Source organism: Astyanax mexicanus, unplaced genomic scaffold (genome assembly GCF_023375975.1).
Source record: "Astyanax mexicanus isolate ESR-SI-001 unplaced genomic scaffold, AstMex3_surface scaffold_34, whole genome shotgun sequence".
NCBI lineage: Eukaryota > Metazoa > Chordata > Actinopteri > Characiformes > Acestrorhamphidae > Astyanax > Astyanax mexicanus.
In genome coordinates this window covers 1373915-1389518 of record NW_026040044.1, presented here as the reverse complement: position 1 = coordinate 1389518, position 15604 = coordinate 1373915, and the positions used below count along the sequence as shown (strand labels likewise).

Below are 15604 nucleotides of genomic sequence, written 5' to 3'. Positions count from 1 at the left end.
CTGATTGCATTTAAATATATCATACTATATAAAAACAATTACATAATATACAAAATATAAAACAGCACAGATGAAATACTGATTAATGAAAATACTCACACAATCTTTCTGGATGCTTTCACCACTGGAAGCAGCCTCAGAAAACATTCTTCTGATGTTTGAAATTTGCTCAGGACAAACTCATCCAGCTCCTCTTCTGAATTCATTATCACAAACGCCACAGCTGACCACTGAGAAGGAGAGAGCTCAGCTCTACGAAGTCTAAAGGAATTTTCAGGGTTCAGGTACTTTTGGACTTCCTGCAGTAAAGAATGATCATTCAGTTCATTCAGACAGTGGAACAGACTGATCGTTTTCTCTGGAGAGAGATTCTCCTCGATATTCTGCTTGATGTGCTCCACTACTTCCTCTTTACTGTGAGAGAAGTTTCCTGTCTGTATCAGAAGACCTTGTAAAAGAGTCTGATTGAACTCCAGTGAGAAACCCAGAAGAAATCGTAGGAAAAGGTCCAGGTGTCCGTTTTTACTTTTTAAGGCCTCATCCACGGCTCTCTTCAGGAAGTCAGACATCGTTCCCTTTTTGGAGAAATCCAAAACTCCAGGTAGAATATTTCTGTTGTTGGAGATGAAGGAGAGAAATGCATATAAAGCAGCCAGAAACTCCTGAACACTCAGATGTACAAAGCTGAAGACCTTTCCCAGGTGAAGATCAGATTCCTGTCTGAAGATCTGGGTGCACACTCCTGAGTACACGAACACTTCTTTCACATCAATGCTGCACTCTTTCAGATCTTCCTCATAGAAGATCAGGTTTCCTTTCTCCAGCTGTTGGAAAGCCAGTTTTCCCAGAGCCAGAATAATCTCTCTAGTCTGCTCAAGATCATACTCACTGTTATGGTGGTACTTCTGGCTGCGGTGTTTGATCTGAAAGATCAGGAAGTGTGTGAACATTTGAGTCAGAGTCTTGGGGATCTCTCCTCCCTCTGCTTCACCCAACATCCTCTCTAGAACAGTGGCTGAGATCCAGCAGAAGACTGGGATGTGGGACATGATGTAGAGGCTTCTGGAGGACTTCATGTGTGTAATGATTGTTTCAGCAAGGCTCTGATCTCTGATCCTTTTCCTAAAGTATTCCTCTTTCTGAGGGTCACTGAACCCTCGTACCTCTGTAAACTGGTCTACACAACCAGGAGGGATCTGATTGGCTGATGCTGGTCGAGTAGTTATCCATAGGAGAGAGAATGGAAGCAGGTTACCCTTGATGAGGTTTGTCAGCAGCACATCCACTGAGGTTTGTTCTTCTATATCCACCAAGTTCTTATTGTTCTTGAAGTTCAGAGGAAGTCGACACTCATTAGACCATCAAAGATGAACATGATCTTGTAGCTCTTATAATGTCTTGGTTTTAAATCTTGTGTTTCTGGGAAGAAGCGCTGAAGAAGATTCACCAGACTGAGCTTCTTCTCCTTCATTAGATTCAGTTCTCTAAAAGGAAGAGGGAAAATGAAGAGGACGTCCTGATTGGCTTTTCCATCAGCCCAGTCCAGAATGAACTTCTGCACAGAGACTGTTTTTCCAATTCCAGCAACTCCTTTAGTCAGCACAGTTCTGATGGGTTGGTTCTGTTCTGGTAATGGTGTAAAGATGTTGTTACATTTAATGGGAAGCTCCTGTGTTGTCCTTTTCCTGGATGCATCTTCAATCTGTCTTACCTCATGTTCCTGATTGATCTCTCCACCCCCTCCCTGTGTGATGTAGAGCTCTGTGTAGATCTCATTCAGGAGGACTGAGGTTCCAGGATTTGTGATTCCTTCATTAATTCTCTGACATTTTTCCCTCAGTGTGGATTTGAGCTTTGGTTGACAAGCCGGGGCCAATTCTGATAACAGGAGAAGATAATAAAGATCATGAAATCAGCTGTGATCATGCATTAAAGACGCTGTGTAAACCGACTTTGTGATACAGTAAATAATGAATTTAATATTAATGATAATAGTACTGTGTTTTTGTAGCAGTTGTAGTGGTCTTAGAGTTAAAATCCATAAGGACTACAGCTGATGCTGTGATATGTTATCCTACGATTACAAAATCCAAGTTATTATTTTTATTCCTATTAAAATGCAGGATTTAACAGAGATTTACACTCAAGATGTTATCCATGGTCATGACTCAGAACTCTTACTGCTCTCTAGTGTGGTAGGGAGGTCTTTCTCGTTCGTCTTCCTCAGGACATTCAGTGTAATCTTCTCTCTGTAGGCAAATAGAAAAAACACACTATGATATACATGATTAAAAATTTCTGATTTAAAAGCTTAGAGTGCAAGAAAATCATAATATTAATAATAAAATAAGAGTAACGATAATGGACAAAATAAAAAAATACACTTTAGATCAAATCTGCATTAAACTGATACATTTCCAAATGTTTCTTCAAGGTGACTTGACTGTCTAATAATGTAAACAAAGTCAGACAAATTCATGTGACTGTTACAATTGCCATTTCCTGTTTCCCCTTGTATAAATACCCCTCTGTTTCTGTTTCCCAGTGCTAAGTATTGAACCTTTTTTTTAAATAGCTCTTGTACACAGCATTTCTTTTGCACATTCTATTCTATTCTATACGTTTTTCTTTTTTTTCTTTAGCCTAGCCCTTTTTTTATTAGCTTCTCTCAGTTTTGACCTGTTTTGTTTTTTTGCTTTATAACATCAGAAAAATTAGGCCGTTTCTGACGCAACAGGCCACCCAACTCCTGGTACAAGCAGTGGTCATCTCACGCCTCACGACTACTGCAATGCCCTGCTAACTGGCCTCCCGCCCTGTGTAGTAAAACCACTCCAAATGATCCAGAATGCAGCCGCACATCTGGTCTTCAACTAACCAAAACGGGCACATGTCACCCCACTGCTCATTGACCTCCATTGGCTACCAGTTGATGCTCGCATCAAATTCAAAGCCCTTACAATCTCCAACAAGGTGATGACAGAACAGCTCCTTCCTACCTGCATTCACTCCTGAAGGCTTACGCTACCTCCCGGCCGCTGCGCTCCTCCAATGAACGTCGCCTCGCTTTGCCAAACATTCACACAAAGCAATCCAGACTGTTCTCATACAGAGTTTCCCAATGGTGGAACAAATTACCTTCTACCACCAGATCAAGAGAATCTCTCACTATCTTTAATAAACTCCTGAAGACAGAGCTCTTCAAAGAGCACTTACTCTCCTAACACCTCTAACACACTAACTGCTTCTAACCAAATTTTCCTCTTCCCCTCCTTCACTCCTCTATCCCATTATTTCCCTTCGACCTCCTTTATGCCCTATCTAAATATGTTTTTACCTTTAAACTTCTATTACTTCTGTACTTGACTATTGTAAGTCGCTTTGGACAAAAGCATCTGCCAAATGTAATGTAATGTAATGTAAACTCACCTTGCTACCCAAACATGGACTTTGACCTCGCAGCCTCCGACGACAACCTTTTCAACCTCTGCCAGCCTGCCCCCTCTCCTGCTCCTTCTCACCAAACCCCTCGGTTGAAATCTGTCATCTCCATACCAACTACTCCTGCTTCAACCCATTCTTCCTCACGTACATTGTTCACACCAGAGTAACTCCGGATGCGAGTGAGAAGCTCCCGCACTCACAACGCGATGCTACCGCCACCTGCTGTCGCCTCAATGCAAGCTTATGACCCTGTATACAGCACTTCCAGTGGCCCCTCCAGCTGATGCACGCATGTTCAACCCCCCTCTGATCTCCTCTTCTCTACAAATTCGCATTCTCCAAGGTGCAGACATGGATCTCTCCTCCATGCTACTCTCAACTAGTTCATTCACTCCTCGCATTGTCGAAACTGGTGACGTATCATTGACCTTGTGCAACCCAAACCCCCGTATATCTATGCAACTGAATTTGCTTCTCAATCCTCAGGGATGACATCTATTCTGTTTTTCCTTCCCGTCGCCAAGAAATGATTACTTATCCGTAATCTTGGATATGGCCATCTGTTTCGGTGGCACTTATTTTTATGAATATCACCACCTCTTCTCGGCTCGTGCTGCAGCTCATCTCCAGCAATGGGACCTCTCTACCTTCTGGGGCGCTCCGAACTTGGAACCTTATTGCAGGATTTTTGCAAGTCAAAATTTACTTTCTCGTGTCTGATGTGGTGACCCCTCACATCCAGCCTCTTCTTGCTCCCTGGTTGCTTCTGCCCCCTGCCAACCCCCATTTCCAATTCAAACACCCATATGCCTGTCCTCCTTTGGTGCCCACGACAGCTTTGTTCGGCTCATCATCTTTCTAGAAGGAAAGATGGTCTGCAACAATTTCAACAACCTCTGCTTTTTCTCTTCCAATTGCAAATGACTTCACATTAGCTCATACTGTGGCCTAGCTGCCTCACACAACCCCCTGGGTACTGTAATAATAAAGTGCACTGTGATAGGACTGGAGTGAGGGTACTGTAATAATAAAGTGCACTGTGATAGGACTGGAGTGAGGGTACTGTAATAATAAAGTGCACTGTGATAGGACTGGAGAGAGTTTACTGTAATAATAATAATATATGTTTAAATTGCCGGATATAACATGGAGATAGGAGGTTTCACTTACTTTGGGTCAGAGGTCACAGCTTCACTGCTGAAATTAGGAGGATTCCCCATGGACCGATCACTCTTCATAGACACTCCACTGGGGGCTGGAGATGCTGCTCTCTTCCTCCTGTAAACAGATCTTCGTGATGATCCATGATGAGAGTAAAGTGTGGATAAATAACTTCCTTTACTAAAACTCAATCACAAGTTGCACACTAACTTTTCCATAACTGTCCCAGAAGCATCTCCAATGTTCTAATGGCTCTACTGACTCAGTAATTCATTTTCTACCTGCTTTTATTTAACAATATAATTTCTGTTCTCCGTTTGCATTGCATAATATTGCATTGCACCTGCTCTGCTCCACCCGGCAGCTGTACCACCTCCTCTGCTGGGACCACCCGCTCTACTCCACCCGGCAGCTGTACCATCTCCTCTGCTGTGACCACCTGCTCTGCTCCACCCGGCAGCTGTACCACCTCCTCTGCTGTGACCACCTGCTCTGCTCCACCCGGCAGCTGTACCACCTCCTCTGCTGTGACCACCTGCTCTGCTCCACCCGGCAGCTGTACCACCTCCTCTGTGGGGACCACTTGCTCTACTCCATCCGGCAGTTGTACCACCCCCTCTGCTGTGACCACCTGCGCTGCTCCACCCGGCAGCTGTACCACCTCCTCTGCTGTGACCACCTGCTCTGCTCCACCCGGCAGCTGTACCACCTCCTCTGTGGGGACCACTTGCTCTACTCCATCTGGCAGTTGTACCACCCCCTCTGCTGTGACCACCTGCGCTGCTCCACCCGGCAGCTGTTCCAGATGTACTGCTGTGACCCCACATAGCTTTTCCATAGATGAGGTTTATGCTGAACTACGTAGGCTGCGTCCAGGGAAAGCTGCGGGTCCTGATGGCGTATCGCCTCGGCTTCTAAGAGAATGTGCATCAGGACTGGCGATGCCTCTACAATCAATTTTCAACCTGAGTCTTCGCACAGGACAAGTGCCTGTCCAGTGGAAAACATCATGCCTCGTGCCGGTCCCTAAAGTAGGGAGGCCGGTAGGGGTGAAGGACCACAGACCAGTGGCCCTGACTTCAGTGATCATGAAGACATTGGAGAGGCTTTTGCTGCGGGTTCTCAAGCCTCAGGTGCAGCAGGCTGTGGACCCCTTACAGTTTGCATATCAGGAGAACATGGGGGTGCAGGATGCAGTAATATATGACCCACAAGATACTTTCGTTTCTGGACGGGACAGGGGGATACACAAGGATCATGTTTTTTGATTTTACAAGTGCCTTTAACACTATCAGGCCGCAGTTTCTGAGGGAACAGCTGGAGATGATAGGTGTGGATGCTATGTTAGTCACATGGATTTACAGCTATCTCACAGAGCGTCCGCAGTATGTCAGTTTGGGTGGTTGCAGGTCTGAGACGGTGGTAACCAACATTGGGGCTCCTCAGGGTACAGTATTGTCACCATTTCTCTTCACTCTTTACACTGCTGATTTTAAACATATGTCTGAACTTTGCCACATTCAGAAATATTCAGACGACACAGCTGTGGTGGCATGTATAAGAGGTGGGGATGAAAGAGAGTACAGAGATCTTGTTGCTGCCTTTACAGCCTGGAGTAGAAGAAAAGGTCTTCTCCTCAATGCACTGAAGACCAAGGAGATGATCGTGGATTTCCGTAGACTGAAACATTCCCATCAGCCTGTTATCATCGATGGACAGATCATTGAGAATGTTCAGTCATATAAGTATCTCGGAGTCCACCTGGACAACAAACTGGACTGGTCAGTGCAGACGAGTGCAGCATATAAAAAAGGACAGAGCAGGCTTTACTTCCTCAGGAAGCTTAAATCATTTGATGTGTGTAAAGAGTTTCTGCACACATTCTATCATTTGGTTGTGTCGAGTGCTGTCTTCTTTGGTGTTGCCTGCTGGGGAAGCAGCATTACTGTTAGGGACAGGAACAGACTGGATAAGCTTATAAGGAAGTGTGTGTCAGTAATGGGCGGGAAAGTGGACTCTGTGGGTCAGTTAGTGGAGAAGAGGATGAGGTGTTTAATGGAGGGTATCCTCAGTAATAGCAGTCACCCTCTGCATGGGATCCTGGCAGCTCAGAGGAGCAGGCGCAGTGATAGACTCCTCTCTCTCTGCTGCAGGACTGAGAGGTTCCGCAGGTCATTTGTTCCTGCTGGAATTAGACTACTTAACACCTGATGTGTGTACTTAATAAGCACCATTTAGCACTTTTTTTTTGTACTTGGGTGTGGACTCTGTCATGTATGTTATTATTTGTGTGCTGTTGGACAAATGAATTTCCCCATTGGGGATTAATAAAGTATCTATCTATCTATCTGTCTATCTATCTATCTATCTATATTTCTGAATTTAATTTGCATCATATTTCTGAATTTGCATCATATTTCTGAATTTGCAATACATTTCTAAATGTGCATATTTCATATTTCTGAATAGGGTTGGGCAGTATTTCTGTATACCACAGTATTTAAATTGGAGCTCACTGATTGGTTATGGGTTAGGGATTCTCACTGAGGAGATAATACAGCAAAAACTCAATAAACTCTACAGGTTTCACTAATTTTCACCGAAATGATCAGCACAAATAGCCACAACAACAACCAACCAACCACCGAAATGATCAGATTTATCAGTTTATCTTGCAGCGTGGGGTGTTCTGGTGAGTTACTCACAGGTGAAGTTGCTTCTCAATTATTCCTCATCTCCTGTTTCTCTACTTTCTCTCCTTTTTTTATCTCCTTCGCGCGCATATTCTAATCCCATACAGAATTCTGCAGTTTCCTCAGGGTTTTCTGTCGTTATTTCGCGGCTAGCTCCAGCGCTGTAAATATAAGTAATTCCGCGGACCGCGAGGCGCTCTGCACCACGTTGCCGATATCTGACCCCCAGTATCCGGCTCCCCTTTGGGAGCAGAAACGGCACAACACAACCCGCTGTTAATCTGTTGTAGCTGAAACAGTGCTTATAAATAAATTAACAAACACGAAAATGAGGGTATTCAATCTGCAATTTCAGTTAGTTTTATTTTTTTTCTTTTAATTATCGTATTTATTAGTTTCGGTTAAGGAGAACTTTCACTTTCAGTTTTCGTTATTTCGTTCGTTTTCGTTTAAATTAATACTTTGTTACTTTGGTATATGGAGATTATCAGGCCATAGCTTTATATAAAATAAAAATAGTATTAAAAATAAGATGACTACATAGACTATTTCCTGGAGACTGGACTCCACCCGAGATTTTCTATTATTTTCCTCGGGCAGGGTCGGGTCTGGGCAGAGAAATAAAAATCAAAGTATCCTGCTATTTAAAAGAATGGAAAATGAATAACAATAATAATATAGTTCTGCATACTAGAGTTTAGATTGTCTGAACCCGAGCGTGAACGCAAGCCTGAACGCGAGCTCATCCATGAGTTTAAAGCTCTGCAGGTGGATTAATGTGTGCGTGCTTCGCGCTTCTTCTACTGCCTAACGGCTGCACGACCTGCAGTCTCTCAGCCTGCCAGTCAGACCACAGTGTCAGCAGATAAATCGCATGCGTTTTCCTACAGGACAAACCATTCAAACATGCGAATGAGCTCTCCACATTAAAAAAAAATCACACAGTGCCTGTCTGACTTAAAATAGTTAGATACAGCTATTAAATGAGTAAATCAACATTCATTGAAAAGACCAGTGAATATTTCTTTATGCTAAATAAGATAGAAGGCAGCAACAAGCTAGAAGCTAAGCTAATAACAGCATTTAATTAAAACTGAAAAATAGATATGAAATGAAAAAATAAGTAACTAAACTAAGCTCAAAATGCTATAGGAAATACAATCTAACGAATTCAAAACAATCTAAACGAAATAGTATATAGTATATAAAATAAAATAATATACATAAAAAAATAAATCCCCCCGCCGGTAATACCATATACAGCCATGTAATCTGCCGACGGTATGGCGGTATGAAAAATTTCAATACCGCCCAACCCTATTTCTGAATATGCATTCTGGTTTTCATTTTACATCATATTTCTGAGTTTGCAATGCTTTTCTGAATTTGCGTCATATTTCTGAATATGAAATATGAATATGAAATATTTGCATCATATCATCTGCCTTACATTTCTAAATTTGCATTGTTTTTCTGATTTTGCAATGCTTTTCTAAATGTGCATTGCTTTTCTGATTTTTCATCTTATTTTTCTGGTTTTGAATCTGCATCACATTTCTAAATGTGTATTGCATTTTTTTATTTGTATTGCATTTCTGAATTTGCATATTTCTGAATTTGCAATATGTTTTTAAATTTGCAATGCATTTCTAAACATGCATCACATTTCTTAATGTGTAATGCATTTCTGAATTTGCATTGCATTTCTGAATTTGCATCACATTTCTTAATTGGCATATTCCTAAATTTGCAATGCATTTCTGAATTTACATTGCTGTTCTAATATTGCATCATATTTCTGAATATGCACTCTGTTTTTGAACATATTTCTGTATTTCTGAATTTGCATCATTTTATTGAAATTGTATTCCATTTTTTTATTTGCATTGCATTTCTGAATTTGTATTGCTTTTCTGAAATTGCATCATATTTATGAATATGTATTTTGTTTTTTAACATATCTCTGAATTTGCATATTACAGATTTTGCATTTATGAATTTGCTTTACATTTCTGAACTTGCATTGTAATTCTGAATTTGCCTCATAATTTTGAATATGACATATTAATTTGCATCTCATTGCATAATTTTTATTTGAAATGCGTTTCAAAATTTGCATTGCATATTTGAATTTGCAGTGTGTTTCTGGATTTACGTTGTATTTCTGAATTAGCATCATATTTCTGAATTTGCATCAAATTTCTAAATTTGCATATTTCTGAATTTGCAATGCATCTCTAAATTTTAATTGCATTTCTGAATTAGCATACTTTTGAATTTGCATTGCTTTTCTGAGTTTGTATCATACTTCTGAGTTTGCATCGTATTTGTGATATTGCATAGCATTTCTGAATTTGCATATTTCTAAATTTAACTTGCATTTCTAAATTTGCATATTTCTGAAATGCAATGCATTTCTAAATTTGGATTGCGTTTCTGAATTTGCGTTGCATTGCTGAATTTGCATCTTATTATTGAATTTGCATCATATTTTTAAATTTGCTCACACTAGTTTTTTTTTCTAGTTTAATTGCCTGATATAACGTGGAGATAGGAAGTGGGTAGGCTCTCCATGAACTGGCTCTGGTATAATTTAATCTCTGTGAGCTCAATTAGTGATTTAGAATATTGCTTTGTGAAGAAATCAATGATGCAAAATCTCTAAGGGTTTAATGTTTCACTCACTTTGGGTCAGAGGTCACAGCTTCACTGCTGAAATTAGGAGGATTCCCCATGGACCGATCACTCTTCATAGACACTCCACTGGGGGCTGGAGATGCTGTTCTCTTCTTCCTGTAAACAGATTTTCATGAAGATCCATGATCAGACTAAAGTGTGGAGTAATGATTTCCTTCACTAAAATTTAATCAGAGGTTCCACAATAACTTTTTCCATAATCATCCCAGAAGAGTTTCAAACATTTTAATGACTTGCATTACATTTCAAAATGTGCATTGCATTTCCGAATTTGCATTGTATTTTAGATTTTTGTGTTACTGTATTTGCTTAACATTTCTAAATTTATCTTGTAAAAGTCCAGGATCAGAGCTGCACCCATTAAAACACAAAACTATTTCATGAATAAATTCTATTACTAATCTTAGTTTACTCACTTTAGGACAGGGAGTCCTGCTCCACTGCTGGAGTTCTGAAGATCCATCGTTTATTCTTCTTTCATTCACTCACAGCTGGACACTGCAGACATCCTGTGAACAGATTAGCCATTAGAATAAATTCATAAGGATGTATTAAACCATTTCTTATAAACAAACATAAAATGGAAATAATGTAATAATTAATGTTGTTGTTATTATTAATAATTCTAACTGTTTTGATGTTTATAATATTATAAATACATTATGCAACAATACTGTAACTATGCACACTATTCTATTATACTTTTCATTGCAGTTTAGAATTTGGATTGCAATTCTGAAGTTGTATCACATTGTCAATTTCTGAATTTCTATTACGTTTCTGAAGTTGCATTGCATTTTAAAATTTGAATTGCTGAATTTCTGAATTTGCTTTACATATCTGAATTTGCTTTGCATTTCTGCAATTGCATTACATATCTGAATTTGCATGTGTTTCTGAATTTCCATCACATTTCTGAATTTGCATTGCATTTATGAAATGGCATTGCATCCATGAATTTGCATTGTTTTCTGAATTTCCATCACATTTCTGAATTTGCATTGCTTTTTTGAATTTGCTTCATGTTTCTGAATTTGCATTGTGTTTCTAAATTTATATTTCATTTCTGAATGTGCATTGCATCTCTGAATTTCCATCACATTTCTGAATTTTGCATTTCTGCATTACATTTCTTAATTTCAGTATGCATGAAGCGGGTCCTGCTCCACTGCTCGAGTTCTGAATATCCATAATTTATTCTTCTTCATTCACACACAGTTGGACACTGAAGACATCCTGTGAACAGATCAGGCATTAGAATAAACTTATAAGGATGAACTAAACTATTTCTTATAAACAAACAGAACAAAAACATAACATGAAATTAATATAACATTAACTGTTTTGTTATTATTATTATTATTATTATTATTAATACATAACGCAACATTACTATAATTAAGCACATTATTCTATTATATGAACATTTATTTAAGTATAATATAAAGAAACGAGATTAAAAACACAAACACATCACACTGCCATTGCCTCTGTTGCTCCCCCTGCTGGTTGAACAGCGCTAGTATATCTGAATCCGCCCTATTTTTAACTACCCAGCAGACCAAAGCACACATTAATCAGTTATAGTATTTAAATATACATAAAATACACTGTGATCTATAAATATAAATATATATCTGCGCATTTCTCTTTAGTTTACAGCATTATTGATCTGTTACAGCTGATTCCGGTTCAGATCTCCATGCTGATCCTGGTTTCTTCCAGTGTAATCAGACACTGAGCTGAGCTTAAAGAACCGGTTCTGGATCTGAGGAACCTTTAGAACCGGTTCCGAGTCTAAGTTCTGTTCTACAATCTCTTTATTTCTGAACTTACCGAGTGAATCCAGACTTCTGTCCTGTTTTAATGAAGGAAACCGGACTTACTTTCACTTTCTACTTCACTGCGTCACAGCGCACGCTCTCTCTAAGCCCCGCCCTCCTTCTCTTACAGCCAATAGGCACCGGGTGGGCGAAGCTACAGCCCTGTTTTCAGATTAGCTGCTCTGTAAATATGACTGCAGTGTACAATTCTTGCTTCACCAGAAGATGAAGAAGAAGAAGAGCATTATAACTGATCTGAACAGCTCTTCTAAATTTTACTTACTGTATTCATGAAGATCCTTATCATTCACTGTTCATCACACAATCTCACAGAACAGCTGTCATTTACTGCACATATAAAAACATCATATTTATGTATTGCTTAGCATATTTTAAAATCCTCAAATTCAGTTATTGTTATAAATTCGTTCATCATATGACCAAAAGTTGAATTTAAAAATTCTAATCACATTTATCTGTTTCTTAGGACCTGAATAAACTGGAATAATCTCCCTAAATTTGTCAATCTGTAAGTCTAGACTAAAACCTTACTTGTTTACTTTAGCTTTTAGTAATTAAAGTTTTTCCCTTCAGATAAGACTGCAGATCCAGGGGTTCGTAGACATAGGAAATTATGTGTAAACTAAAACACAATATTGCTATTTAAATCACTTTACTACACCTTTTAAATTATTTAATTATGCATTTTCTTTTTCCATATCAGGTTTCAGCTTTGATTTTAGCAAGAAATATTTTCCAAAGTATTAAGCGCAACCCGTAACTATATACCGTTGCAAGAAAAAGTATGTGAACCATTTGGAATTACTTGGAATTCACAATAATTGGCATCTCTGTGGTGCTCGCTCATAAGAGGTGTGGACCTGTTTTTCTCTGTAAAGCTGCTATGTGACAAATTTTGTTGTAAAAAAAAAAACAATATATAAATAAAATAGAATTGAATTGAATTGAACTAATGATAAAAATAGTTAAAACAGTGTCAAAAGGATTATAGTTGATCTACCGCACCTAACTTACATTCTGAGTTTTGAGTGGGAAATGTTTGTGTGGAACTTTTTGGGGTCAGATCAGATCAATTTGTGTCTGACCATAAGTCAAAGGTTACTAATCAGAAACACGGTGCAGCTGTAGCAGGAACCAGAATTTAATATCATATTTTACATAATAACAGAAGTTATAAAATTATGAACAGATGTGTGGGATATATTGGATTTTGATCTGGAAGAGCATGTGTTTCCACTATTGGAGCCATTTTATACCTACATTCCTCAAAAACTGAAATTTAGCCCTTAACAACATTTCTTCCAGTATACATATGGTGTGTGTGCATGTTTGTGTGTGTGTTGTGTGTGTAGTATCAGCTGTGACAGTCAGAAACAGGTGATGTAAAGTTTAGTTGGGTTGCATTTGGTGGAAGGGTGGCTGTCGTGATGGTGTGTCCATTAAAACACAGGAGGACGAACAGACTTCAACTGATGCAGTTTATTCAGTGTCTTTCACAATGATGCAGAGCAGCTGCATGTATGAACACTAGTTTATGAATGGCTGAGGAAAGGATGGATGGAGGATAAAAGAAGGTAGAGGGTTTGTAGGGAGATATAGGATGGATAAAGGGATATACAGGATGGATGTATATACAGGTTGGATGGTTTATACAGTATGGATGGTTTATGCAAACACAAATCCAATGGAAGCTCAGTCCTCAATCCAAAAGGGTACAAATCCTCAGACCATGCCAAACAAAAAAAAAAAAAAATGGCTGACAGTGATATTTTAAACTATTTTAAAGTCCCGCCTTATCCTGCTGAAAAGGATTATGGTCTTTGTAGTTTACCTGGTCCCAGGGAATTTCAAACAGGTGATAAAAGATTAATGTGTAAAGGTGAGACTTTCTGTTATGCTGCATTTCTAATGATCTTACTCCAGTTTCTGCAGTTTACAGTGTGAACTCTTTAGTCCAGCAGAGTCATTATTACCCAGGTCCAATTCTCTCAGACTTGAACAATATGGGATGAGATAAGTGTGTGTGTGTGTGTGTGTGTGTATGAGCACGTTTGTGTATGTGTGCGAGTGTGTGTATGTGTAAGCATATCTGTGTAAGCATGTTTGTGTATGAAGGTGTGTGTGAGCATGTTTCTGTGTGTTTGTAAGAAAGCATGTTTGTGTGTGTGAGCATGTGTATGTGTGAGTGAGTATTGGTGTATGTTTGTGTGTGAATGAAGGAATGAGTGAGTGTATGTGAACTTGTTTGCATGTGTGTGTGAGCATGTTTGTGTTTGTAAGCATGTCTGTGTGTGAGTGTGTATGAGCATGGTTGTTTGTCTAAGTGAGTATTTTTGTGTATGTGACTGTGTGTGAATGAGTGTGTGTGTGAACATGTTTGTGTCTGAGCATGTTTGTGTGTGTGTACATGTTTGTGTGTGAGCATGTTTGTGAGTGTGAGTGTAGGCATGTTTGTGTTGTGAGCATGTTTGTGAGTGTAAGTGTAGGCATGAGCTAGAAGCAAGAAACAAGTGACAAGAGTTTGATGTTTGAAGGTAAGATTTTCTGTTTTGCTGCATTTTTAACAATCTTACTCCAGTTTCTGCAGTTTACAGTCCAGCAGAAAGTAGCTTCACTCCTGAATTCTGCAGTTCATTATAACCCAGGTCCAGTTCTCTCAGACTTGAGGGATTTGAGATAAGATAACTGTGTGCATGTGTGTGTGTGTGTGTGTAGTGGCAACTGACAGGCAAAAACCAGTTGAAAAGAGATTAATGTTTAAAGGCGAGATTTTCTGTTCTGGTGCATTTCTGTTGATCTTACTCCAGTTTCTGCAGTTTACAATGTAAAATCTTCAGTCCAGCAGAGAGCAGCGTCACTGCTGAATCCTGCAATTCATTATTGCATTATTATACTCTCAGACTTGAGGAATTTAAGAAGAGATAAATGTGTGTGAGGAAGTATTTATGTATGTTTGTCTGTGTATGTGTAATTGAGTGTGTGTAAGCATGTTTGTGTGTGTGAATGAAACTATGTGTAAGCATGTTTGTGTGTGTAAGCATGTCTGTGTGTGAGCTTGTTTGTGTGTGCAAGTGTGTGTGGGAGCATGTTTGTGTGTGTGAGTAAGTATTTGTATATGTTTGTGTGTGTGTAAGCATGTATATGTGTGTTGTGTGTATAGTGGCAGCTGTCAGGTCTGACAGGCAGAAACAGGTGATAAAAGATTAATGCTTGAAGGTGAGATTTTCTGTTCTGCTGAATTTCTGATTATATTACTCCAGTTTCTACAGTTTACAGCGTGAACTCTTCAGTCCAGCAGAGAGCAGCTTTAATCCTGAATCCTGCAGTTCATTATTACCCAGGTCCAGTTTTTCTTTTAGACTTGAGGAATTTTAAAAGAGATAAGTGTGTGTGTGTGAGAGTATGTTTGTGTATGTGTGCGAGCATGGCTGTGTGTGCGCATGTTTGCGTGTTTGTTTGCAGGTTTGTATGTGTGTGTTTGTGAGAGTATGTTTTTGCCTGTGTTTGTGTGTGTGAGCATGTTTGTGTGTGTGAGTATTTTTGTATGTGTGAGTTTGTGAGTGAGTGTGTATGAATGAGTGTGTGTGAGTGTGCAGTCAGACTTCTCAACGCACAGAGACAGAACTGAACCCCCACCCCACCCACCACTCACCCAACACACTCGCACAAAACTAAACTGTACACACCCCCCCCCCTTACACTCACAAAGAACTGAACTTCACCCACACACACACACCCAGTCAGCACACAGAGGCTGACATGACT

General features: G+C 39.5%; 1 protein-coding gene across 1 annotated transcript; it reads right to left on the bottom strand.

Moving 5' to 3' along the window:
- Positions 1–1333: 1333 nt before the first annotated feature.
- Positions 1334–10498, bottom strand: LOC125790022 (NACHT, LRR and PYD domains-containing protein 3-like). The gene is made up of 5 exons (XM_049473117.1): positions 10412–10498; positions 9984–10091; positions 4615–4722; positions 2182–2249; positions 1334–1878 (listed from the first exon to the last, which is right to left on the bottom strand). The coding sequence occupies exons 1-5, from the start codon at positions 10456–10458 to the stop codon at positions 1334–1336; spliced, it is 876 nt and encodes a 291-aa protein (XP_049329074.1). The 5' UTR covers positions 10459–10498.
- Positions 10499–15604: the final 5106 nt, after the last annotated feature.

What these genes read in the sequence shown, in the direction of transcription:
- LOC125790022 (XM_049473117.1), bottom strand. Translation starts at nt 10,458, where the DNA reads ATGGATCTTCAGAACTCCAGCAGTGGAGCAGGACTCCCTGTCCTAAA. An exon ending in GCAGGACTCCCTGTCCTAAA is followed by an intron (nt 10,092 to 10,411) that starts GTGAGTAAACTA and finishes ATCTGTTTACAG; the next exon opens with GAAGAAGAGAACAGCATCTC. An exon ending in GCTGTGACCTCTGACCCAAA is followed by an intron (nt 4,723 to 9,983) that starts GTGAGTGAAACA and finishes ATCTGTTTACAG; the next exon opens with GAGGAAGAGAGCAGCATCTC.